Here is a 23801-nt window from a genome sequence, read left to right on the forward strand (position 1 = left end):
AATCATGTTGGTTCAATTTGGTAATTAATTGATTAGCAAGCCACATCTGGGATGGATCACCCCGTCCGACAGCACCCTGTCACTGGATTAGAGGGTGTCGATGAGGAATTGCTGTGATAGAGGGCGCCTCCTACTGGTCGACGCCAGGAAGTACACCCGACAGCTTTGGTCTATGAGTTGGAGCTGGGGTCTCCTCAGGAGTTTCCCCCGGGAAAGATCAGGGTTCTCCCAGGGTGGGGATGACCAGTAGGTGTGTTGGGAAGAGCACCTCCTAGTGGTGGACACTGAGAATACCGATCGGGTCAGTTCAAGCTTAGCTCCTGGGATGACTAAAGTTGTTATTGCAGTTATGTCATGTAAGTAGTGATGAAACTAATTCAGTTCATCTTCGGCAGGGAAACCAGGATATAATATTGAGAGGAAACGGTATTTGAAGTTTCTTAAGGGAAACTTGCTCTCCAGTGCATCACAGTGCACGCCACCTGGTGTTTTTTCCTGCTGCTTCTTGAGTCCTTCGTAACTGAGGGTGTTTTCTCTCTCTCTCTCGTTACTTTCAGGGCCCGGAATTATGCTGGCGGGTATAAGGAGTGGGCAGAGAAGGAGAGGTGCTGAAGTTGCCCGCATCGCTATAAAAACTGTAACAGTTTCACTCGAGTTTTCTAGCATTTTGAACAGCTCCGATCTAGTACTGCTGCTCGGTGTGGGGAAAACTAGGTTTCAAATGTCATCATCGAGTTAAATCTCAAATTCCCTCCGGCAAGACTGCTTAACGACGTGGTCACAAGATAAACTACTAATGAGCGGCCAGCAGAAAGTGTTGCAGTGGCTGATCTCACCGGCTTTAACCATCTGATTTAATTGGCTCGTAGGCGGGTGTCCTCATTAACAGCGTCCTCTCCTCTCTATACATAGTTTAGAAAATGTAAAAGGCTTCTGGCTGGGCTGCAGAAACACAGGTCAGGACAGTCTGTTAGCATGAAGCATGAAATTGCAGTAGGCGATACCAGAGGCAGGGTGTAATCCGAATTCACGAGCGCATTCAGTAATTAACGAGAAACCGTAATTAACGAGCCCAGGACAGCTGCCCTAACAAGTAGAAGAACTTCCTGAGCGCCGTATCCGGAAGGAATAGGATGAAGATTCGTCTTGCTTTGACTACAGAGCCTTCCGATATTGCTAATCGGTCAACACTGTTGTCTTCAATTAGGCTGTGAAGCTCTTAGCTTCTAGCAGGAATGTCGCCTTTAAATTTTATCTATATGTAATATGATTCTTCACAGCAAAGAGAAACTAGATCCAAGACACGGTTTTAGTCTCTTTAAGCCTGAAATTACCAAATGCAAAATATCCCAGACATCTGCACAGCAGTGTATATGCTCACGAGGTCTGGAGATGCTAAAACGTCCTTATTTTAGATTGTTAAACTGGAACTGAAATAAACCCATTTTCCGTTCTGGACATCTGTTTTTGTTCGACAGGCTTGACAAAACAAAACGAACGTTTTGTATTCAATACCGAAAAGAAACGAGACACCGTCGTGGTTGAGAAGGAGCCGGCCCTGTTTTCTGTTTTTCAAGGGTCTTTCTACTTTGGGCTTGGTGCAGTTTCTATCTTTTTAAAAAAAAACACCTTCACCCTCTACCTCCTCTGGATCCCAATCCGGTGTTTCTCCGACACTGCGCGGCGTGTCGGAAAGCCGAGCTGGTGGCTGCTGTCGGGGCGGATCTGTTGCGACGTTTTTTTCTGTCTTTCTCTCCTGCTGGTTCTCTATAATCTTTTTTTTCCCCTGGTAGGTTTTCCCATCTTTGGATCTTTGAGTCCTGGTGCGATCTCTGCTTTCTCTTCCCGAGTTTTTTTTTCCTTCATTAGTCTGCTCGAGCCGTTTAGTATGGAAGCGATTTAGTAATTCTTTAGCTTTTTCGAAGTCGCAATTCTGAGTTACCATAGCGCGTTTTTTTTTTACTCCCTGGCGGAAAAGGGCTTCCATAGGTTTAGTACAAACTTTTGCTCCGCTTGGACTTAAGCGTCTTGGGAGGATGAATTTGTTTTGTTCCTTTAAATTTCTGCTTCTGAAGTATAACCTTCCTCCCCCCCGTCTCTGCCCCCCTCGGTTCATCGCAAGCTCTGCCACCTTTCCTTTAACGTAGCGCTTTTCTAATATTTGAAACCCCCCTCTTTTAAATCGCCTTTAGGCCTTGAACTGGGCTAAGTTTTTATTTTTTTGAAGAGTATTCTGTCATTAGAAATTGCAGTGTTGAACGGTGTTCTCCATGAGCATTGTTTCAGGGTTAAATAGGTTAAGAGTCAGGAATAGCCCATACATATTAGCTGTAACTGTTAAAAATGCCAGTGCATTACATGCCAAACGCAACAGTTTGAAAAGCTGAAGCCTTTTCTTTCAAACTTTTGCTTTTAAGTCATCATTCCCATTTAGGGCAAAGCAGTGCAGAGAGCCATATAGGCAAGAAACAAATTGTGAAGATATAATATCACTTTTCCTAAAAATCCTTTCTGTCCTAGAACACAACCATGCCATCAAACATCCTCCATGTTTTCTAATTATCCTAACCCTAGCTAAGGGTTTGACTATAATCCGATCAAGTCCGTTGCCTTCAGCAGTTGGTTGAAAGGGATCGGATCAATAAGACGATCTCCTCTCCTCAGGATGAAATGTTTCCCTCCAACTTGCTCCTTTGCCACTCTGATGGTGCTACAGCCTGCCTGCTCGGATGTCGTCCCTAGGGGGCGCTCTTACAGACGGGGGGGAGCTCGATTTCAGCTGCCACACCCCTCTTTCCTGACGCTTCCTCGTCCTACAGGCGTCTGGGTCCCTGTCAGGTGGTCTTCAGCCACACGCGGGAGGTAGCAGGTGGTCAGAGAGCTGTACCAGATTGCCATCATTACGGAAATAAGCTCTCTATAATGACAAGAAACACCTGCCTTTGCATTTAATAATAATGATGATGTTGCTTTATTAGCCCTATACAATTTCTTGCAGTAGGAATGTGTCTTTTCACAGACCCCAGCTTGCTCTCCATGAGACACACAGACAAGGAGAGAGATGCTGGGGGTCAGAGCGCAGGGTCGGCCATTTATACAGCACCCCTGGAGCAGCTGGGGTGAAGGGCCTTGCTCAGGGGCCCAACAGAGTAGGATGCCTCTGCCAGCTGCTGGATTTGAACCAGCAACCTCCCAGTCGCAAGCACAGATCCTTAACCACAGAGCCGTATAGCCAATTTGAACTGAGATCTTCACCGACCACAGTCCGTTCGGGAGATGTGAACCCAGACTCTCGCCAACCGCAGACCAGCACCCCTTCACGACAAGCCACAGCGCCACAATTGTCTCACGTTTGCCCGCATTTGTCTCAGGCGGCCCTCCTCCAGCCTTGCAGGTGCCCCTGGGCTGATCCCTCCCGGGGGGGGTTCAAGCCTCCAATGGCCAGGAGGGCTGCCCGTTAACCAAGCAGGTTAAGCCAGTCGCACAGTGTCGCACCAAGAATTCCACGCGCTCACTCCTTGGATGTTGGTGTCCCCAGTGAGCTATCGACGACACCTCAACACTTCAGCGTTCCCAGCTTGATTTTAAAAGCCTGCATCCTTATGCTCCAGTGCTACATCTTGAAGGCTATCAGGATGTGAGATTGAGTCCCGCACGTCACCATTAACGTGCGCCCATTAATTCTTATTTATAATCATCGCCCTAGCTGTTCTCATTATAATCATCTTGATCATTTTACACTTCTATAGCGCCTTTCGGGACCCTCCACTCGGAGCTCTTTCCAGGTCATGGGGATCCCCCTCCACCCCCCAGCAGTGTGCAGCCCCACCCGGATGAGGCGCCAGTCCACTCCCCACAACCCAGCTCTCAGGGGGGAGGAGAGCAGAGTGATGGAGCCAGTTCAGAGAGGGGGGTTATTAGGAGGCCATGATGGGTAAAGGCCAGGGGGGAAATTTGGCCAGGACACCGGGGGTACACCCCTACTCTTCTCGAGAAACACCCTGGGATTTTTAATGAGCACAGAGAGTCAGGACCTCGGTTTGACGTCTCATCCGAAGGACGGCGCCTGTTTACAGTCTAGTGTCCCCCATCACTATACTGGGGCATCAGGACCCACACAGACCGCAGGGTGAGCGCCCCCTGCTGGCCCCACTTACACCTCTTCCAGCAGCAGCCTCAGCTTTCACAGGAGGAGTCTCCCCTCCAGGTACTGGCCAGGCTCCCACCTGCTGAGTCTCCAGTGGGGCTGCGGGTTTGTCCTTTGTCTTGTACTAATGCAGTAGCTCCAAGGTTCTGCACTGTATTTCCTGTGCTTCTAGCTCTGTTTACGTTACTTTAAGCGACACACTGACGGCAGACTCTTGCAAGAAGACACGGGCTGTATTTTGACACTTTATTGGCAAAAACGTGGAAAAGTGCAAGTCTAACAGTCAATAATAAGACTGAAGATTTAACGAAAGGGAGCAGTAGAAAAAAAAGTAGGAATCCTATATAGAAATGCAGCATAAAAAATATTCAAAATGCCCTTTATTTCCAAAGTCAGCATTTCACTTTGTCTGTGACAGGTGCAGATCAGCTTTAGGCTGCTAACAATGTTTTTTTTTTAAAAGCAAGTTTTACAGATTTTTAAGGTGCAGATCTAGCAAGAGAACACAGAAGAGAAATGACATCTTTTCACAGGATCTTTTTCATCTTGCCTATGGGTTCTCCCCTAGAGTAGAAGGAGTAAGAAAAAAGACGAGACACTTATTTCACATGCTGTGCGCTAAAACAACCCAGGAGACAGGCACTGTTGTTCAAAAGCTAGAGATATTATTCTCCATCAGGCTTTCTGCCGAGTACTTTTCCAACTTGGTGTGGAAAAGGTCCGGATCTGTTACCGTTAGGGGCAATTAAAATCGATTTTTTTTTAGCTTACAGTGGATTACAAAGGATCTGTACTCTGCAGTACAAAAAAGCAGCCTTTTATCATGATCTGCAGAGAAGAGCAAAAAAAATGTTCATGATGAGGGATTGCCTGTCAATTAGGCCTGGTTGATTCATGCAATTGAACAGCTACTGCAGTACTTCCTATTGGCTGCATATGTACTGTATAGTTCACCTTGAGTATTCGAAGACTCATCTGCAAGGTAAATTAAAGGTTTAGAAGCCTCACCAGAGTGCCCTTGCATGGATAACATCCCAAATTGCTAGAATAACTGAAAACACAACTGAAGGCACCCGAGTCTCAAAGCTGATTCCTGGAGAGTGTGGTGTGTTCTGCTTTTATGCATGGATGCTCCAGCTACGGTGCTCAAGGGAACGTTTCCGCAGGTCTTTCCTCCCGGCGGCTGTCAGGGTGTATAACGCTGCCCTAGGACGAGGCTAGGACTGTTAGCCCCTCATCTGCTAATCTATGGACAGCATGGTGCTCCATTGCACTTTTTGGACTATCTAAATAAACCATATTTGCACATATTTTATTGTTTTTACAGTGACTATGATCAGCATATTTTGCACACACCTATGTATTTATTTTTATTTATTTTATATTTGTTTTGTATAATTTTTCATCTATTCTGATGTCTGTTTTTGCTTGTCTTGGGCTAGACTGTTGTAACACATCAACTTCCCTTTGGGATCAATAAAGTCTTATCTATTTATCTTATGGTCCAAACTCAGTAAGTCAATCCATTAACCTCATTATGGACTTCATTGAACTAATAAAGGTTTTTTTCAGTTTCTTAAGATCTTTCACAGTTGGTTAAAGTACACGTTGGTACACCTCCGAGGCTTGTTAGGAGCACTGTCATTATCCTGTTTGTTAAATAATTAGAGCAGGTCCTGACACCCCTATTCTAAGTGAAATGTTGATGCTCGTGTTGCCCATTGGAACTCCTGATTGTGTCTAGGATGTCTGCACTGCAGTGTAAAGAGCAGCTGCCCCAAAATGCCTTTTACAGCAATCCACTGCAGGGTGGTTTGAGAGGAGAGAAATAAGTATTACAAAGCTGACCTCAGACTGAAAGAAATTTATATTTTAAAAAAGCATGACACCTGTGCTCAACTGAGTAAATACTGCAACACATTGTTTTTCATGGATCAGTTATTGGAAATAAAAAAAAGGTTACAAAACCAACTGAAAATAAGTAATTCAGTGGTTTTCAAAACTATGCATATCTGTCGGAAAGTAAGAATCACAAAGTCCACATACTTCTGATGCCTCTGTGTGCATGAGGTCACAGTTCCCAAAGGGTGACTCTCGTTGTACCGAAGACAGGAAACAACGTGTTGAATTATCAAGCGCCCTGGCATTCTTTAAGTGCTAGTAAAGTATAATAAATCTCTTTTGGTTTTTGAGGGCTCTTGTCTCAGGTGCAAGAAATCGCACTTCTTGCCTTAAAGCCAGGTCTTCATCCCCGGTCCTGAAGAGTTTCGCCAATTCACTGCTTGGAATCCAGCGATGGCGAAACACCATGTTTACTCGAACCAAGATCCTTTTAATAAGGTGACTTTTTTTTAAATAAAGCACTTAAAAGATCATTTGGCACCAAAAAACAAAAGTGAAGATACAGCATCCCTCCAGCTAGACTCGAGTTCCCTTTAATTAAACCGGTGACCTGCTTCCTTGATTAACTTACAGGTGTCACCCAGTTGAGAGACGATAAAACAGGCGATTCAAGATGACTTAGTAGACCAACTGTCAGGACATCCTGTGACCCTCGCCCCGCGCCAGAATTCCTAAAAACTCGGAATTCTCTCTTTTACCTGGACCATCATCTCTGGAGTTGAGCTTCCAGTCCAGTTTTTTTTCCCAGGTAGTCAGGAAAGGGCAGCTCTTGTCTCAAAGCGAGACAGACCTACGACCTGCCCAGACGAGAGCTGGGACGTTTTTACCTCTGTGCTCGCGGCGGCCGGGTTTGGAAGGAATCGGGCGATTTCAGTCCGTCAGTACTGGGGGAGGGGGGGGGGACGCTGCCGCCGCCGATCTGAAAAGTCGGTCCGAGCCCCCGGAGCTGCGCGGATCTTCCGAAACCTCCGATAGGGGCCCGGGATTTCAGAGTCTTTCAAGAGAAGGCACCTACGGGTAACATCCGGCACACAAAGGAACAATCTTGGTCCTCGATGTTTTAAGGTCACAAGGGGAGGGGGGAACAAACTTATTCGACCAAGGGATCAGCAGCTCTTTTTATTGGGGGTCTTTGTTTCAGTCTCTGCACTGGTCTCGGAGGGGGGGGAACTGTGGGGGGTCAGCTCGAGCAGAAAGAGAAATCCGCCAACGGAAGCACCGAATGGAAAGCGTGAGTCCCGCCCCTTGGCGTTGTCGGACGTGGCTGGGAAATGCGATTTATTCATGTTTTTGGTGTCTGTCGTACAAGACGTCTGCGCTGCGTCCAGACGGTTTTGCTTCTCTCGTCCGGGCGACGATAGGAGAACAGCCCCTTAGGAAGAGGCCTCGAGTTCAGTCAGGATTGCGGGGATGCACGAGTCAACTCGCCCTGCTGACGGCTCCTTCCGGACAGGCGGCCAATCAGGACGCCGGGTGGCAGAGCCTTCTGGGAGTCGGCCATTTTAAATAAGGTACCTGGGCCGGATGCTACAATCTGTGTGCGGGCTTTTCTGCGTCTCTGCCCCGGTCCCACCCCCTCCCCGACACGACGACAGCCGGGAATCTGTGTCGCCCGTGAACTCTATCTCTCCCCTCCTCCTCGTCTCGGCAGGGCCCCAGAGGCACCCTGCCACAGGAATGCTGGGAAATGACTGGAAGCAGAAGGACAATGACCTGCTGGGAGACCCGTGAGCTGGACGAGCCTTGGGGGGGGGAAAGGGTGGGGGGAAGGCAGAGGGGAGCTGGGGGGAATGGAGACAGAGAGAGACGGGGGGGGGGCAAGGGGGAGAGAGAGCGCAGGCGCCCAGCGGGGGGCGCTAGGGAGCCCGGCCGCGGCGCACGCAGACGTTGGGCTTGGCGGCGTGGCTGAAGCCCTGCTTGCACAGGCACTTGTAGGAGCCCGGGACGTTGACGCAGCGGCCGTTCTGGCTGGGGTAGGCCCGCGCGCTCAGTTCCGCGCACTCGTCGATGTCTGGGGGGAGGTGAGAGAGAGAGAGGGGGGGGGGGGGAACACGTGTCAGCGACTCCATTTGCCACCGCCACCTCCCGAGGAATTCTCTGCTCTTTCAAATGTGTGTCTCCACAACCCTAACTTTAGACTCCACCGAACCCGTCCCGACAGTCACTGCGGGGGGGCCTGGTTTGGTAGCTTGAATACACGCAACACAGCAAAAACAGACTGAGCAGGACTGTGAAGACCAGCACCATCGCTGGTGCAAAACAGCTACAGAAGGCAGAAACAAGCAGCGCAGAGGACCAGTACAATCACCGCCCGTCATCACCTTACACAGCGGAGATCATTTCGAACAACATGACACCTTCCATCCAGATCTGTCGATTTAGACCACCTCGATTCAAGTGCAGTACAACTAGGTTATCTTTTATTCCCACAGCTATAAACCTGCTTTATTTGGAGAAAAAAAATCATTGCATATTTTATTTATATTTATATTTATCTCCTAATGCATGTCTCTTATTAGGTAATGGGTTCATGTGGTGTTAAATGTATTACGTGCTTTGTTGATTCTGCCTGCAAAGTAAATTTCGGTATCTGGGACAATAACAGGAAGGACGTTCATTTTTCGGCCCAAAACTAATCCAAAACTAAGCAGCTGTTTGTGTTGGGAGAGCCTGGTGGGGGGGGGGGGGTGTCTAGCCCAGTTGCTCTCTCTTAAGTGCTGGAGCACTGTTCTGCCATCACTATGGCCAAAAGAGAGGAGAGAGAGATGGATGATGGGAAAGGATGCAGCAAGAGGGGGAATGATGGGAAGGGAGGAAGAAGGAAGAGAGATGGATGATGGGAAAAGCGCAGCAAGAGGGGGAATGATGGGAAGGGAGGAAGGAGGAAGAGAGATGGATGATGGGAAAGGACACAGAAAGAGGGGGAACGATGGGAAGGGAGGAAGGAGAGAGGAGTTTGGAGGTTCTGTTCTGTAGGGTACCTACCGATGCAGCGCATCCTGGTGTGGTCGAGCCTGAAGCCAGGGTTGCACTCACACATGGTGCCCAGGTAGGAGCGCACGCAACGCCCGTTGGCACAGCTGCACTCATCCGAGTCCTCTTCCGAACTGTCTCCTTCTGGGAGAGAGGGACAGTGAAGGAGGAGGAGACAGAGAAACAGGTGGTGGAGAGAGAGAAAGGGATGATGGGAAAGGGCACAAGAGGGAATGATGGGAGGGGAGAAAGGAGGGAGACGTATAGGAACAGAGAGGAGAGAGGGATGATGGGAAGGGGCACAGCACGAGGGGGGGATAATGGGAAGGGAGAAAGGGGCACGTGAGATGGAGCAAGGGAGGGGTGGCAGGAAGACACAAGTAAATGAGAACGAGAGAGTTAGGGGGAGGGACCACATAGCAACATGCTACCTAGGTACAATTCTGACCCTGGTGTCCCGAACTCTCTCGTACCTTTAACAGTCAATGTCTTGACTTCATACGAAGTAAAAGACTATATGTATTAACTATACTATAATAAACTACAATTTACTATACTATAATATATACTATATTAAAAAATAACTCTTTAATTGACTAGTCAGGTTGAAATAAAAACCAGAAGGCCCTGCGGGATCTGGACTGGAGAGCCCTGCTTTAGAGGGATTTAACTGGTCATTAACTTGATGAGACCCAAAATCCAGGAGCACCCAGGCCGTTCGCCCAGTTCTGTGCAGTAACCAAGCCCAGAGGCGTCTGGGGCCGACGGCGCCAGCTCACCGGGCTTGTAGTTGGAGAACGCAGCCAGGAACTCGCCTTCCCCGTCCGACTCGGTGTCCAGGTGCAGCTCGCACAGCCGGTTGAAGATAACTGGCAAAAGAAAGAGAGATGGTTGGCCCCCCTGTCCCCCTTCAAACGAATCGTCCGGGCTTCGCACATTCGTAGACACAGAAAGGCATGCTGGGAGGGAGGGGGCGCAAACCAGAAAACTGCGCCCCCGGGTACACCAAGCAGCTTTCCGATCATGCGATGTGTGCTGGGGACCACATTGACGATGGTGACCGGTCATGAATCCATGATTTGAACCGGCACTGATTTTGCAACACAGGGTAACAGTTCTATCCTGCCTGTACGCATTTCTTACGAACAATACAACGGTAACAATTTTAAAATATATATATTTTTTTTAAAATGGGAACTGTAGTCCCAATTTCTCAGACCGGGTATTAGATCTCGGTGACAAAAATAAATCCACTGACGGTATCGCAAAATTTGACAACATTCCGAATGAGGTACAAAATACTTTTGGGAAAATGCTGGAGAGTCTCCGTGTTGTCGAGGGTTTGCACAAATTGTGACATGAAGCAGCCCTTCCTGCTCACTAGTCCCTGTGATGACTAATGCACTGAGATGTACGAGCGAATAAGTACAGGTTGTGCAGCAGACATTTCACCGCAGAAATGTTCCGGCGTGATCCGCAGGCAGAGTTAACCAGTGAGTAGTATTTGCCAGTGAAACCGCCTGGGAGAGAAGAGCAGTATTTCTACTGGATTAGAAGAGCTGGATTCACAAGCCTGCTTGTTTAGTGTCACAGGGCCTAGGTTAGGTTACCCTCATCCTAACCCTAACCTTAGCCCTAGCCCTAGCAGCAGGGCAGGGAATTCTGATAGCTTGACTGCACCCTGGGTTGCTGGGGGAGCCTGCTGTACTTCTTGGAAACTCTACCATGGCGAAGGTGCAGCAGATGGGGGTACCTGAGTTGCGCTGGGGGCAGGTGCGGCACTCGGGACCCCAGCCCCGGCCGTAGTGGCAGCAGCACTCGGAGTAGGTGACCCGCAGGCGGTTCTGGGGCATGCTGCAGATCAGGTCCTCGTCTACCTGCAGGAAGCACACGTCCTTGTGGGCAGCAGTGCGGTCTGGTGGAGGAGGAGAGGGAGAGAGAGAGAAAGAGACACAGAGACGCCTTACAGGTCTGGGAACGCCTTCCCAGAATGCCCTCGCTGCGGAAGAACGCTCGCGTCAAGAGCTACTGAATGTTCTGGGGGCGGCTTGTCAACTTGAACACCTGCTTAGCTTCACCGGCAGCCCCACTGGAGACTCAGCAGGTGTGAGCCTGGCCAGTACCTGGAAGGGAGACTCCTGGGAAAGCTTAGGCTGCTGCTGGAAGAGGTGTTAGTGGGGCCAGCAGGGTGCGCTCACCCTGCAGTCTGTGTGGGTCCTAATGCCCCAGTATAATGACGGGGACACTATATTGTAAAAAGGCAGTCCTTCGGATGAGTCTCGTCCTTCTGATGAGACGTAAAACTGAGGTGCTGACTCTCTGTGGTCATTAAAAATCCCAGGGCGTTTCTCGAAAAGAGTAGGGGTGTTACCCCAGTGTCCTGGCCAAATTTCCCCCTGGCCTTTACCCATCATGGCCTCCTAATAACCCCCCTCTCTGAACTGGCTCCATTACTCTGCTCTCCTCACCACTGAGAGCTGGGGTGTGGGGAGCGGACTTGCGCCTCATCCAGGTGGGGCTGGTGGTGGAGGGGGATCCCAATGACCTGTAAAGTGCTATATTGGTGTTGTTATTATTCAAAACGCATCTCTGAGGAGTAGGCCAGGCCAGATGGCGTCACTGAATCCGTTCTCGAACCCTGCTTCCGTTCTCGACTGCTTCAGGATCAGCTCTGAAACAAGCCCCCCTCCCCTTCCAGATCCTGCTGCCCAGCCTTTGCTGACGGAGGCAGCTCTTGACCTTTGGATCGGTCCGGTACAGCGGCCAGGCTGGCGAGACGAGCCGAACAGGTCCGCTCTGCGGTGTCATCTCTGACCTGTTTGCGGCACATTCCTGTGTTGACGAATCACCCAGAAGCCAGCAGGCGCGTGCGAGAAACCAAACAGGGCCAACGGGGCTCTTGTGCTCTGGTATGTTCTGTATTAATCAAGGGATTTCAAATCTCCTGAGATTGCATCACGAAGACCTTTAACACCTGACATTGATTCGTTTTAGCTAGATTTGTACGGCATACTGCCTTGGACTTTCTATAGGGACCTTCATTCGGATTTGAATCAAGTGTGTAGGATTGGTGTGCAAATCCACACGCATATACCTGTTTGATAAACCTGGTGACATTTTTAGCTGCTGCAACAGTACTTGCATACAGAAGATGTAGGAGAACAGCACTGTTCAGAAGCCGGAGAGAACACCCTGAGAGAGCAGGCAGGCATCTATTTAAATACCCGAATTACCTTCTGCACCCCTCCAAAGACTGCTGGAATGCACTGGAATTCAATAATTGTGGAGTGTGTGGAAGTGTTGTTGTGCTAGGCTTAAGGAATTGAAAAAAAATGCTTAAAAATCAGCCCTACATTCTTGTTTTCACGATGCAGATAAATGGTAGACATATTTCTAAATAGTAAACTGTCACATGGGAATTAGTGCTTACTGGCTCATCGCTTCTGGGTCCCGAGTTTGATTTGGGAGTGAGATACCTTCTGGGTAGTGTCTGCATGGTCTGCCCCATGTTCTTGTGAAGAGTGCATTTGTTCTTGCCCCTACTATTGGGATTCAATCCTGATCGCTCACAGCACAGCGCCCCTCCCTGGACAGGGGATAGCTCCTCCACCATGAGAGTTCTACATCTTCCACATGGCCTACATTGCAGGGGGGGGGGTGATGTGATGTCACTGCTAGATGTGATGTCACTGCTGGAACTGGCTCAGGCGCGCTGAGGCCCGTTACAGTCAAACGGGTTGCTTCCTCTTTCTCCCACCTTCCAAAGACCTGGCGTCTCTGAATTTATCCCTGTGTGCTTGTGTGTGGTACATCGGTATGGGGTATGGGGGTATCGGCCTGCCTTAAGCCCTAAGCATCCGGGACTTTTACCAGGAATGAGAGCATTTTTTGGGGGGGAACAGGCGAACCGACAATTTGGGGATCGGATCCTTATAGCCGACAAAATCCACACATTCCACTGGAACAACAGATCCTGAAGTCAACAGACTAGCCGCCCTATTCACCCAATGCTGACCTTTGTCTTCGCAAATACAGCAGCCTCACTCATGCAGTTTTAGAGCATGCAATAAGTATTCTTGGTTTTTGATACCGAAAACACTCACGGCCAAGTCAGATTGAAATGTAGAGGGGAGCTCTCTTTCCATGGTGTTAAACTATGAGGTTAAATGACATGCGCTAAGTTAGCCGTTCCCCCCAGTTCATGAAAACATAAAGAAGTTATAAATGAGAGACAGAGAGTTGGCCTGCCCAGCTCATCGAGTTGCTAGTGGATACAGTAAGCGACCTACTGACCTTCAATGTGAAGAGAATCACTGCTTTCCTTAATATACCCCAATCTAGGGTCTGATGTTTATTAAAGTAGTCTGGTCAATTCTTTCTTCCAGCACTCTACTGTGTCTGTCCATTTGGACTTTGCCCCTGAGCCCTACATAGGCTCAGAAGTCCTGCAGGCCAGGCCTGTTCCAACCCATAGGGGATCCCTGGTGCTCATCATCACCTCTGCCTGTGGTGTAATAGTTCTTTAGATCGACTTATCTGACCTCTTCCCACCTCTTTGCTGCTATTTTCAGTTAACAGTACCCAGAAAGGGAGGGTATGGAGGTGCAGTGGCAGGTGTTACTGCCTTACAGCGCTGGGGCCCTGGGTTCAGGTCTGGACTCGGGGTGCTATCTGTGTGGAGTTTGCATGTCCCCCTCCCCCGTTGGCATCGGTTTTCTCTGGGTGCTCCAGTTTCCTCCCACGGTCCAAAGACATACCGGTCGATGTAACTGGCTTCTGGGAAAACTGGCCCAGGTGTGAGTGTGTGTATGTGCCCTGTGATGGACTGGTGTCCATCCAAGGGGTATCCAGCCTTGTGCCCACTGCTTTCTGGGATAGACTCCTGCCCCCGCGTGATCCTGAATTGGATGGAGCAGTTAGAATATGTATGCATGGTTACAAGAACCCCACTGTTGAACACACTCCCGTTTTGTATTATTCCTAGTCTTGCTACTGACAGCTACTGTGTATTTAACTTGAAGCCTGCCTGCAGGATTGTCGCCTCTCCTTCACATCGAACTGAACTGCTAAGACTCCTAACAGGAGCTCCGTAACGACACTTTCTGTGTGCACATTTCATTACCATGTAAATCCCTAAGATACCAGCACATGTGACCAGAAAACATCTTTAATTATAGATCTATATATATATAGAACCTATAAATATATATTTTCAGGTCAACAGTAAACTGGTCACTTCATCTTTTGCTAGAAATTTACAAAAAAGATTTAACAGTTTTACAAACTGTAATAACAACTCTCTGCTGAGATACAAAGGGTCATAATATTGTTAAGAAGCATCTCCAGGGTGTTTTAATTTTATGAGATTAATGGATGTTAAGGAGCTGATGATGTGGTCTTATTACAGTATCTCAGCTTTGAACGAGAAGAGTAAAATGTTCCTCTTTAACTCACATCTTTTTTGGGGGGAACTGAACTTGGCCATTGAGCACAAGTGCTAAAACCATTCCAGAAAACCAATTTAAGTGGAGGAGATGAGAGATGAACCACTTTGGGTGGGTATTAACTGACTGGAATCAGTAATGCCACAATGCTGAAGATAAGCCAAGATGATATTAGGGGTTTTCTAGAAGCAGAATGGTGTACCCAACATGAATATTCGGAGTACACTGTCTACACAAAATACAAACTTATAATTCAGTCAACAGAGCATTTTTCTGACTACCCTGTACATTCAACTAATATACTGCCTCTTCACAAGTCAACCAGATACAAACATCAAAGCAGTATATAATCTATACTGTAGTATTGCCTAATATAGTGTTTTTATAAAGTCTAAAATATGGAATATAGACTACAGGACAACACTTTGGATCAGGGATTTCAAATGGAATTTACAACTATTATGAGAGAACAGTCCTGTCAGGACCACATTCCCTAGAACCCTCTGGGGGAGTGAGCTGCTGCTCTCAAGTCACCTGACCAGTTGCAGGAAGACAATTGGTTAGGTAACGGTTCAAAACCCAGGAAGCAGAGGCGTCCTGTGTCAGTCTGTGTGAATGGAAGCCTACTGTCTTGAGGGGCTGAGGGCGGAACCCCTGTCTGCACCAAGACCTGAGCCAGGTAACTTCTGCTTATTGCTTTTTTTAAACAGTCATCTGATCCATTGTCTTTGGGCGACCAATCAGGTGACGGAGAGCAGCGCCTTACTGCCCCCAGAGGATTCTGGGAAATGCAGTCCTGACAGGCCTACTTATAAGGAGCGCTAACTTATATATATATCCTGAAGCATTAACGGCGAGACCATGATGAAATATTAACTAGGTTCTGCTGTCGACTGGAATTAATAACATCATAATCCTGACCACAGCCTGAATCATGACAGTCCTAACTCAAAACATCTAGTTATGCAACATTGTTTATAACTTTGCATTACATCATTAACAACATTATTTTAGACATGAATACATGCTATAATATACAACAGTATCCTATGTTATTACTTTTTATAGTAATTTATATTATGCAATATCATATTCCTATTATATTACATTGTGGCACCCTTTCGTACTGAATACAAACTTTGAACCGTTTTTTTAACCTGAATGGTTCACCACTCAGAAAAAGGGATGGGTGACATGTTATTAACGGGCAGCAGGGCGAGCGCCTGTACGCGGTTAATCGTTTTGCGAGGCCATCACCGCCAATGGTTGCCGGGTCACATCTTTTCAGAGCTCAGCCACCTCCAGATGCAGGAGAACAAGGCGCTTCAACGGAAAGCAGCGTAGCAGTGTCAAGCGCCTGGCAGGAGGGGGGTCATTAAAAGCCGTTAAATGGATTAAGCCGCAGGGCACTGATCCCAGCTGCGCCCGCGCGTGCAGAAGTGCCAGGCAGGAATAGCAGATCCAGGCTCTCTCAGCTTTCCTGCCCAGGAAGATCACAAGCGGGCGAGCCGATCACAGAGCGGGAGATCAGGTGCAAGAGAGAGAGAGACAGAGACATGAGGACTTGAAGGAAGAGAAGGTCCTTCCCCACTTTAAGAAGGACAAGGAAGAGGAGGGAGCTAGCCTGGCTAAAGGTGAAAGGGCAAAGGTCAAGGGGCAGTGCAGTGCCTAGGGGGTGGACTGCTACAGTATTGTAACAGACATGGATGGTGTAAAATAATTTTGCCAAAAAGGTTAAGACAATATCAGAAAACCCCTTGGTTTTAATTCCCCAAAGAGTATATAAAGATATTCATGGGGGATTGTAGATATCGCAGTCATGTTTTCATAAGCCCAGAGATACTGTAGAGTACAGGGTTCTGAATTCCCTTTCAGTGAATCATATGCAGTTTTATGACAAAAGGCTTTTGAACAAGAACTTACCTTCTTTTACCTCTCCTTCTAACTTCAGATATTTACGTGACCCAAGTTTAGTTTTTACAGGTTCTAACCTTTAGTATTTGTAATAAACGCTTTGAAATTCCTGAGAAATCAAAAGTATAAGGCTTGCGATACACTAGAGGTTAAATATGCGATGGTATAGATTCTGTGAGAACACTGAAGTACAGCATTGCAAATATTAAAGTCAATGCTATAATATGCTGTATAATATATAATGTGCTACAGTGTCTGCTGACCCTCGTCATGTCTATCAAAGCAGGTGAATATCAATATCAATATTGATTTTGATACGGCAACACCAAAACACCCTCTCCTTTAGGGCTTTCATGTCAGCTGGAGGACGGATACCCAGAATTCCAGATTATGGGGGCTGACATCCCTTTGTTCCCAGTTGCATCGGAGATCTCGTGTTCCAGTCGGAAATGAGTTAGCCAGAGTCGGACGGGTTCGAACCCTTACACCTCTGCCCTCTGCATCCGAGCAGAGGCTTTTCCGTGATGAGATAACAGCTTGGAGGCTGAGAAACACGCATGCTTGACGGGTTCTTCGGTGGGGGTAGATTCTATACTTGTTTGCTGGTGTACCATGGTAAAGGTGGATTGCAGTGCAGTAAAGCATGGTAAAACCACAGTGAAAACACAGGAAAGCTCCGCTCGCACAGGAACAAAGCTGCTGCCCATTTTTTTGGGAAAATGAACCCAAGAGCAGGGGACAGGTATACCAGATGGACACAAGCAGGGGAAAGCAGGAGAAACAGAAATCCAGAGTCTGTGGTCAGAAACTGGCTGTGGTCAAAGCTGGTACTGGACACTGTAGCGAAGCACAAACAGTCTGTACAGCAAGCCGGGGTCTAAGATGAGATTACCAGTGTAGAGAGAAACCAGAGCAGGGGGTGATCCAAAAGACATGGTAGAAAACAAAACGCTGTCAGGAATCCGAGGAAGTACAAGACAGGAGATGAGGGAATTATAAAATTGAGGGGCTTCGAGCGACACTCGTAGAGCAGACTCAGTCATAGAGGTCACCTCTGTACCCCTTTCCCAGCAAACCTTAGACATTCTGCACCACCTGGTGCGGCTGTTGATGCAAATCGCCCTGCAGGTGATGCAGGTTTACTGGTGGACTGCACTTCCCACGGTAACCAGTACAGTGTGACAGGCTCGTGGAGGGGTGGCTGGTTACTGTGGCAAATGCCAGCTGACCCTGCAGCGCTCCAACCCCCTCCACCCCACCCCACTTCCACAGTGGGAGCAAGCCTGACAAGTGACAAGGACTGGACAGCACTGCACACACACGAACACCAAGCAGCAGCCATGTTACCCTGCAATTCACATCTGGCAAACTTCTGAAGCTCATCAGGAGTGAGCCTGGCAAGTACCTGGAGGGGAGACTCCTGGGAAAAACCAAGGTTGCTGCTGGAAGAGGTGTTAGTGGGACCAGTAGGGGGCGCTCACCCTGCGGTCTATGTGGGTCCTAATGCCCCAGTATAGAGATGGAGAAACTAAACCGAGGTGCTGACTCTCTGGGGTCATTAAAAACCCCAGGGCGTTTCTCAAAAAAGTAGGGGTGTTACCCCAGTGTCCTGGCCAAATTCCCCCCTGGTCTTTAGCCATCATGGCCTCCTAATAACCCCCCTCTCTGAACTGGCTCCATCACTCTGCTCTCCTCCTCACTGAGAGCTGGTGTGTGGGGAGCAGACTGGCGCCTCATCCAGGTGGGGCTGCACCCTGCTGGTGGTGGAGGGGATCCCCATGACCTGTAAAGAGCTCTGAGTGGAGCCTCCAGAAAGGCACTATATAAGTGTAAACGATTCTTATTATAATCACAGGAAACATTCATGGGGGGGTGTTGATTTTCCAGAGTTTTACTGCGCTTTCCTCCTTTCCGCGATTCTGTCAAGCTATGAAATTTCGCTCTTCCGAGTGGCGAAACTCAAGTTTTACCGCCTGCCTCCCCGACAACTGAACAAGCACACGGCGCACAAAAACCAGCTGCAGCCCGTCCGAAATTTGGGATTGGGGAATTGGGAAAGGGAGGGGGAGAAACCCGCAATCTCGATTCCTGGTGACGACCTCCTCCCGGACGCACGCGACGCCACGCTGATGGCTTCCTGCCGGCCAGTCGGCGGCCTGAAGGAGGCTCTGTTGTGCCGAGGGTCGGCCCCGACCCCCTGGGCCCGTCACTAATGGGGGCACCCCCCCCCTCCTGCAGTCAGTACGTGGCCCAGCCTGGCCAGCGCCACTCCCACCCTGGCAGCAGCTAGCCCTCACGCTAAAGTTGCTCAGCAGCGTTTGATACCCACCGTCATAGACGCACTGTTTGAGCGCAGCGCTGAAGGTGAAGGGCTGAGTGCAGATGCAGTGATAGGAACCAGGCGTATTGATACACACTCCATTCTTACAATAGGATGGGTCCTGACATTCATTCACATCTGCAAGGGATCACCACAGACATGGGGGTTACACAAGGCAAAAACAATCCGGGTACATCGCACAGGTGTCTCTCTCTCTCTCCCTGCTGTCTTGCCCCAACAAGCGGCACGGGCAGGCAAAAGCAGGACCGCCTCGCCTGGGTCGAGCCCCAGCCCCTCCCCCCCCCGGCCATGGGGGACGTGGAAGAGGGGTGGGGGGGGTAGCAAAAGAGGCATGTGTTTCGGCCCCCAGGGCAAAATCAAAGGAGGGGCATGAAACACAACCCTTCCTCGCGCCACAGGCATGTGCGCGCACAACACTCGAGCAGACTCCCTGATCGGCTGGCTAGTCAGGCAACTGATCGCGCTGATGACTGCAGGTGGTGCAGGGCGGAAAGACGGGGCGGTCTCGTTGGGTGGAGGCAGTGTGGGGGAGCTGATGCTGAGACTCGAAGTGACGTCATAAAAAGGACAGAGAAACCAACAGGCTCTTTGATTTCTGGGGGTTTGATGGATGCAGATGCAGATCGATGCAGCATGACCACATACTGTATAACACCTGATACACACTCATTCCTGCTCTGCTCACATGTCACAATCTGGGTGTTTTGAGTTACTCAAAACCTGTGCTTTTCTGCGCAGCGATTTTGCACTCTGCAGGGCCTAACGGTTGAAGTCCAAACTCAAGAGATAGATCACTTTTTTGGCCATATACAATGTCTTGCATTATGAATGTGTCTTTTCACATACCCCAACTTGCTCTCCATGAGACACACAGACAGGGAGAGAGAAGCTGGGGGTCAGAGCACAGGGTCGGCCATTTATACAGCACCCCTGGAGCAGCTGGGGTGAAGGGCCTTGCTCCTTGCTCAGGGGCCCAATGGAGTAGGATTCCTCTGCCGGCCGCGGGATCTGAACTGGCAACCTTCCAGCCACAGGCGCAGATCCTGAGCCACAGTGCCACCGCTCTGCCCGAACTGGTGTCAGGTTTAAAAAACAGCACTATAAAGCCTTTTCCTTATCTTCTGTGATAGACACAGTGTCAGGGGGGCTCTGTCTATCTGATTTTCAAGGATACCTGCTATCGAGAGTCTCCTAGCCTACTTAGAACTGACAGATAAAGACGTGTATATGCTGACGATCTCTCTCAAGACAGATGAGAGATATCTTGGTAAACTGATCATTGTCTTGTGACAGTTCTGTGGCTTTCCCATCATCATTTCTTGGGGGCCAGTACTATAGTAAGCAAGTGAAAACAGAGTAGAGACCCCCTAGAGTCCACAGCAGGAGTATGGTAAAATTGTGGTAAAAGCGCAACATTTACCAGTGTAAAGATCAATAAAAGGTATCCGGTTTGCATCCTGCATTACAAATAGTGGCCAAAACACATACTGGAACACATTTATCAAATGTTAATGACCATCAACAAATATACATTTTTAAAACGCATATCATTATATCTCAGACATCTGTCATTATATTTCAATGTATACTGACGTTACTCCCGCAACGTTAAAAGACATATTTTAGACTGCATTCAGATTTCCAGTATCTGGGCACTGTGCAGGATGCACGTTCTACCAATGAAGTGCATTTTCTGCATTGCAATGTTTTTTCACGTGTGCATTCGATATGTTTTTATCTTGGTCATTCCATCCGTATGGCAGCAAGTGATGTACTGTAGTTTCCATATGTGTGAACTATGGAAGGAAGGAAGACTGAGGAATGTGTGATCCCTGCTCTTGATGTGGAAACCTGTTTCTCTCAACACTGCAGACAACATTCGGAATTTGCCTCGTGGTTGGGACTCGGCTGAGCTGTGTGCGTCAGTCACACTTACCTGTAACGTTCGGGAGACAGTTATCATCTCATCCTTCTGCTCTGACTGAACTGCCCCAGCTTAGATCTCCCCCCCTCCCTGGCCCTCCCTCGTTAATCGCCCATCATGGATTATTCAAGCGCAGGGGTCGTACCAATATTCATATTTTCAAAGAACCCCTTTCGCCTCTTTCAATCAGACAGGGATCGCTTGAAATTGAACGGAACCTGCCAAAACCGGGGACGGCGCAATTCGAGGTCTCCTGTCCCTCTTGTTTTCATCTTGCTGTTAATACCTATTGGCTGACGGGTGACCTCCCTCTGTCAGCCCGACTGAGGAGATCCCCTGCTCGTCTGACGCCCCGAATCTTTTGCAGGATCGCGACGATCAATTTCTGCCTGGCTCGTCACGGGGCCAGGCAGGAAGAACAAGGGCACAAGTCGGAAACCACAGAGCAGTGCACTTAAAAGTGAGAACAGGGGGCAGGAGCCTTTACACTAAGAGGAGTGGGACTGGAACACGCACCCAGCCACGTCACTAAAATGAACACCCTGGCCCCTCTTATTTGTACCTTTTTTATGCTCTTATCACAGCCTTGCTGAAACCAATTTAAAAATATACCGGAGTAACAGTACATGGCCAGAAACACATTCAAAAAGGTGTCTACCCATTATGTGAAATCTGCTTATTCCTGGTAAGAGTAGCAGTGACTCAACACCTATCCCTGGATGGGCCATCGGTTCTTAAAGGGTACGCACACACGCCCAAGCACACTGGGACATTTTAAAGACCCCGACATGCCATTGGAAGACGAGCCAACAACGGAACACCAAAAAAAAGAACATGCAAACTCCACACGGAAGATGCCCCAGTCCGGAACAGAATGAACCCCGGACCGAAGAGCTGCGAGGTGCTCACTGCTGTGCGTATTTAAATATCAGTGAACATATTTAACAATTAGAAGTTTCTACAGTTCCTAAATTCCCTAATTTGGGCCTCTTTTGTTCTTAAAAAAAGAAAAACCACAGTAAGTGCCTCACACTTGCTTATCATTGTATGTTATATGCAATGTCTATGCTGTAAGGGGCTGACTGGTGTAACATGCACCTACAGTAGTTTAAGGGATTAATTTACCCCTGTTCGCCCTCTGATCTGGGGCTCTGGGGGAGCTCTGCTACTAAACCAGGAGCCGCGATCAGTGGAAAACCACATTCAGGAAAGGCACGGATTTCAGATCGTCAGCGCTTGGTTCGTCCCGAAACAGACCCAGGGAGAAGGACATCCAGAACAGACTAACTCAAGCTGGAAATGTCTTTAGGATGCTTCACAACATTTAGAAGTCACCCCAATATAGTACTCGCACCCTGCTGGAGCTATACTAGAGCTGTGTCTAACCCTAACTCTTCGGTATGGCTCAGAACGTTAGGGCATGGCGCAGGGAGATCTGAACCAGCTCACAACACTTCATCCCACAGGCTTGGGAAGGATCCTACGCCTCTCCCGGAACAAGGACTACCTCCGGGCGAAGAAAGGCTAGCCCCCCCATGCCATCGAGAGAGTACGGCCACCGTCGGGAAGAGAAGACGGGGGAGACGGATCGCGAGAAGGGAGAACTCCATCACTAAGGCTGCCCTGCGCTGGACTCCTGAAGGGGGAAGACGCCAGCGAGGAAGACCCCGAACCACCTGGCGGAGATCTGTGGAAGGAGAACCTGCAGGCTGTGAGCCATAGCTGGGATACCATAGAAGAACTGGCTAAAGACCGACGGATCTTTTCCGCTGCTCTACAAGCCAGCAGGCGTGATATAAGAAGACCCCAGGGAGACCGGAGATGAAGGCCAAGGGAGGAGGAGGAGGTCCCGTCTTGCGGCGGTTTTCAACAGGTCCCTTTCCATTTTAAGCAACACCCGCCGGCTTAAAATCGCGCTGAAGGGGTCGGGAGGGGTCAGGGTTGGGGGGGTTGGGGGGCAGTCCTTCGAATATGAAGATGGGTACGCCCTTACTCACCACCCTGTTCCTCGGGGGGGATGCAGCTGTTGCGGTCGGTGGCCAGGGTCCAGGGCAGGGAGCAGATGCAGTAGTAGGACCCCAGGGTGTTCAGGCAACGCCCGTTCTTGCAGTTGGCCGGGTCCTGGCATTCGTCCACATCTGCAACGGCACCCTGCCGTGTTAGGAGGGGGTGGGGGTGGGGGATCGCCTCCAGACAACAGCACACAACACAGAACGGGGCTTCCCAAACTCACTTCCCAAAGTGTGTCCAGCGATGGACTGATGTCCCGTCCAGGGTGTGTGTGTGTCTAGTGATGGACTGGTGTATCGTCTAGGGCGTGTGTGTGGCATGTGATGGGACTGCTGTCCCGTCCATGGGATGTGAGTGTGTGTGTATCCTGTGATGGGACTGCTATCCCGTCCAGGGTGTGTGTGTGTCCTGTGATGGGACTGGCATGTCCAGGGTGTGTGTGCGTGTCCGGTGATGGACTGCTGTCCCATCCAGGGGGTGTGTAGGTGTGTTTGCGTGTCCAGTGATGGACTGCTGTCCCGTCCAGGGGTTGTGTGGGTGCATGTGCGTGTCATGTGATGGGACTGGCATGTCCAGGGTGTGTGTGTGTGTCCGGTGATGGACTGCTGTCCCGTCCAGGGGGTGTGTGGGTGTGTGTGCATGTCCAGTGATGGACTGCTGTCCCGTCCAGGGGGTGTGTGGGTGTGTGTGCGTGTCCAGTGATGGACTGCTGTCCTGTCCAGGGTGTGTGTGCGTGTCCGGTGATGGACTGGCATGTTCAGGGTGTGTGCGTGTCCTGTGATGGACTGGCATCCCGTCCAGGGTGTGTGGGTGTGTGTACGCGTGTCCCGTGATGGACTGGCGTCCCGTCCAGGGTGCGTGGGTGTGTGTACACGTGTCCAGTGATGGCCTGGCATCCCGACAAGGGGGTGTGTGGGTGTGTGTGCGTGTCCTGTGATGGACTGGCGTCCCGTCCAGGGTGTGTGTGTGTATGTGTGTCCAGTGGTGGACTGGTGTCCCGTCCAGGGGGTGGCCTTACTTTGTGCCCTGTGCTTCTGGGACAGCCTCTGAGGTGCTGTGGCCCTGACGAGGAATAAGCATCTTTCTGACACTTTCTAAATCTCGAAGAGCCGCGCCGCGCTGCTGCAGTGTACCGGCCAGGACCGG

The 23801-nt window shown here is 49.4% G+C and overlaps 2 protein-coding genes across 2 annotated transcripts in view; one reads left to right on the forward strand and one right to left on the reverse strand.

Annotated features, from left to right (window-relative positions):
* The window catches only part of LOC138224006 (protein NLRC3-like), a 394575-nt gene that overhangs the window by 124697 nt on the left and 246077 nt on the right, over window positions 1–23801 (forward strand). The gene's annotated exons all lie outside the window — the stretch shown is intronic.
* LOC138223960 (latent-transforming growth factor beta-binding protein 3-like) overlaps window positions 6883–23801 on the reverse strand; it is a 28172-nt gene continuing 11253 nt past the window's right edge. The window contains exons 7-12 of the mRNA XM_069180137.1: window positions 22643–22783; window positions 18710–18838; window positions 10776–10937; window positions 9802–9891; window positions 9035–9166; window positions 6883–8060 (exon numbers count right to left, since the gene is read on the reverse strand). Of these exons, the coding sequence (XP_069036238.1) occupies window positions 7906–8060; window positions 9035–9166; window positions 9802–9891; window positions 10776–10937; window positions 18710–18838; window positions 22643–22783 (809 nt within the window). The 3' untranslated portion in view covers window positions 6883–7905. The remainder of the gene's footprint in view (window positions 8061–9034; window positions 9167–9801; window positions 9892–10775; window positions 10938–18709; window positions 18839–22642; window positions 22784–23801) is intronic.

The sequence above is a fragment of the Lepisosteus oculatus genome, chromosome 18 (assembly GCF_040954835.1).
Source record: "Lepisosteus oculatus isolate fLepOcu1 chromosome 18, fLepOcu1.hap2, whole genome shotgun sequence".
Classification (NCBI taxonomy): domain Eukaryota; kingdom Metazoa; phylum Chordata; class Actinopteri; order Semionotiformes; family Lepisosteidae; genus Lepisosteus; species Lepisosteus oculatus.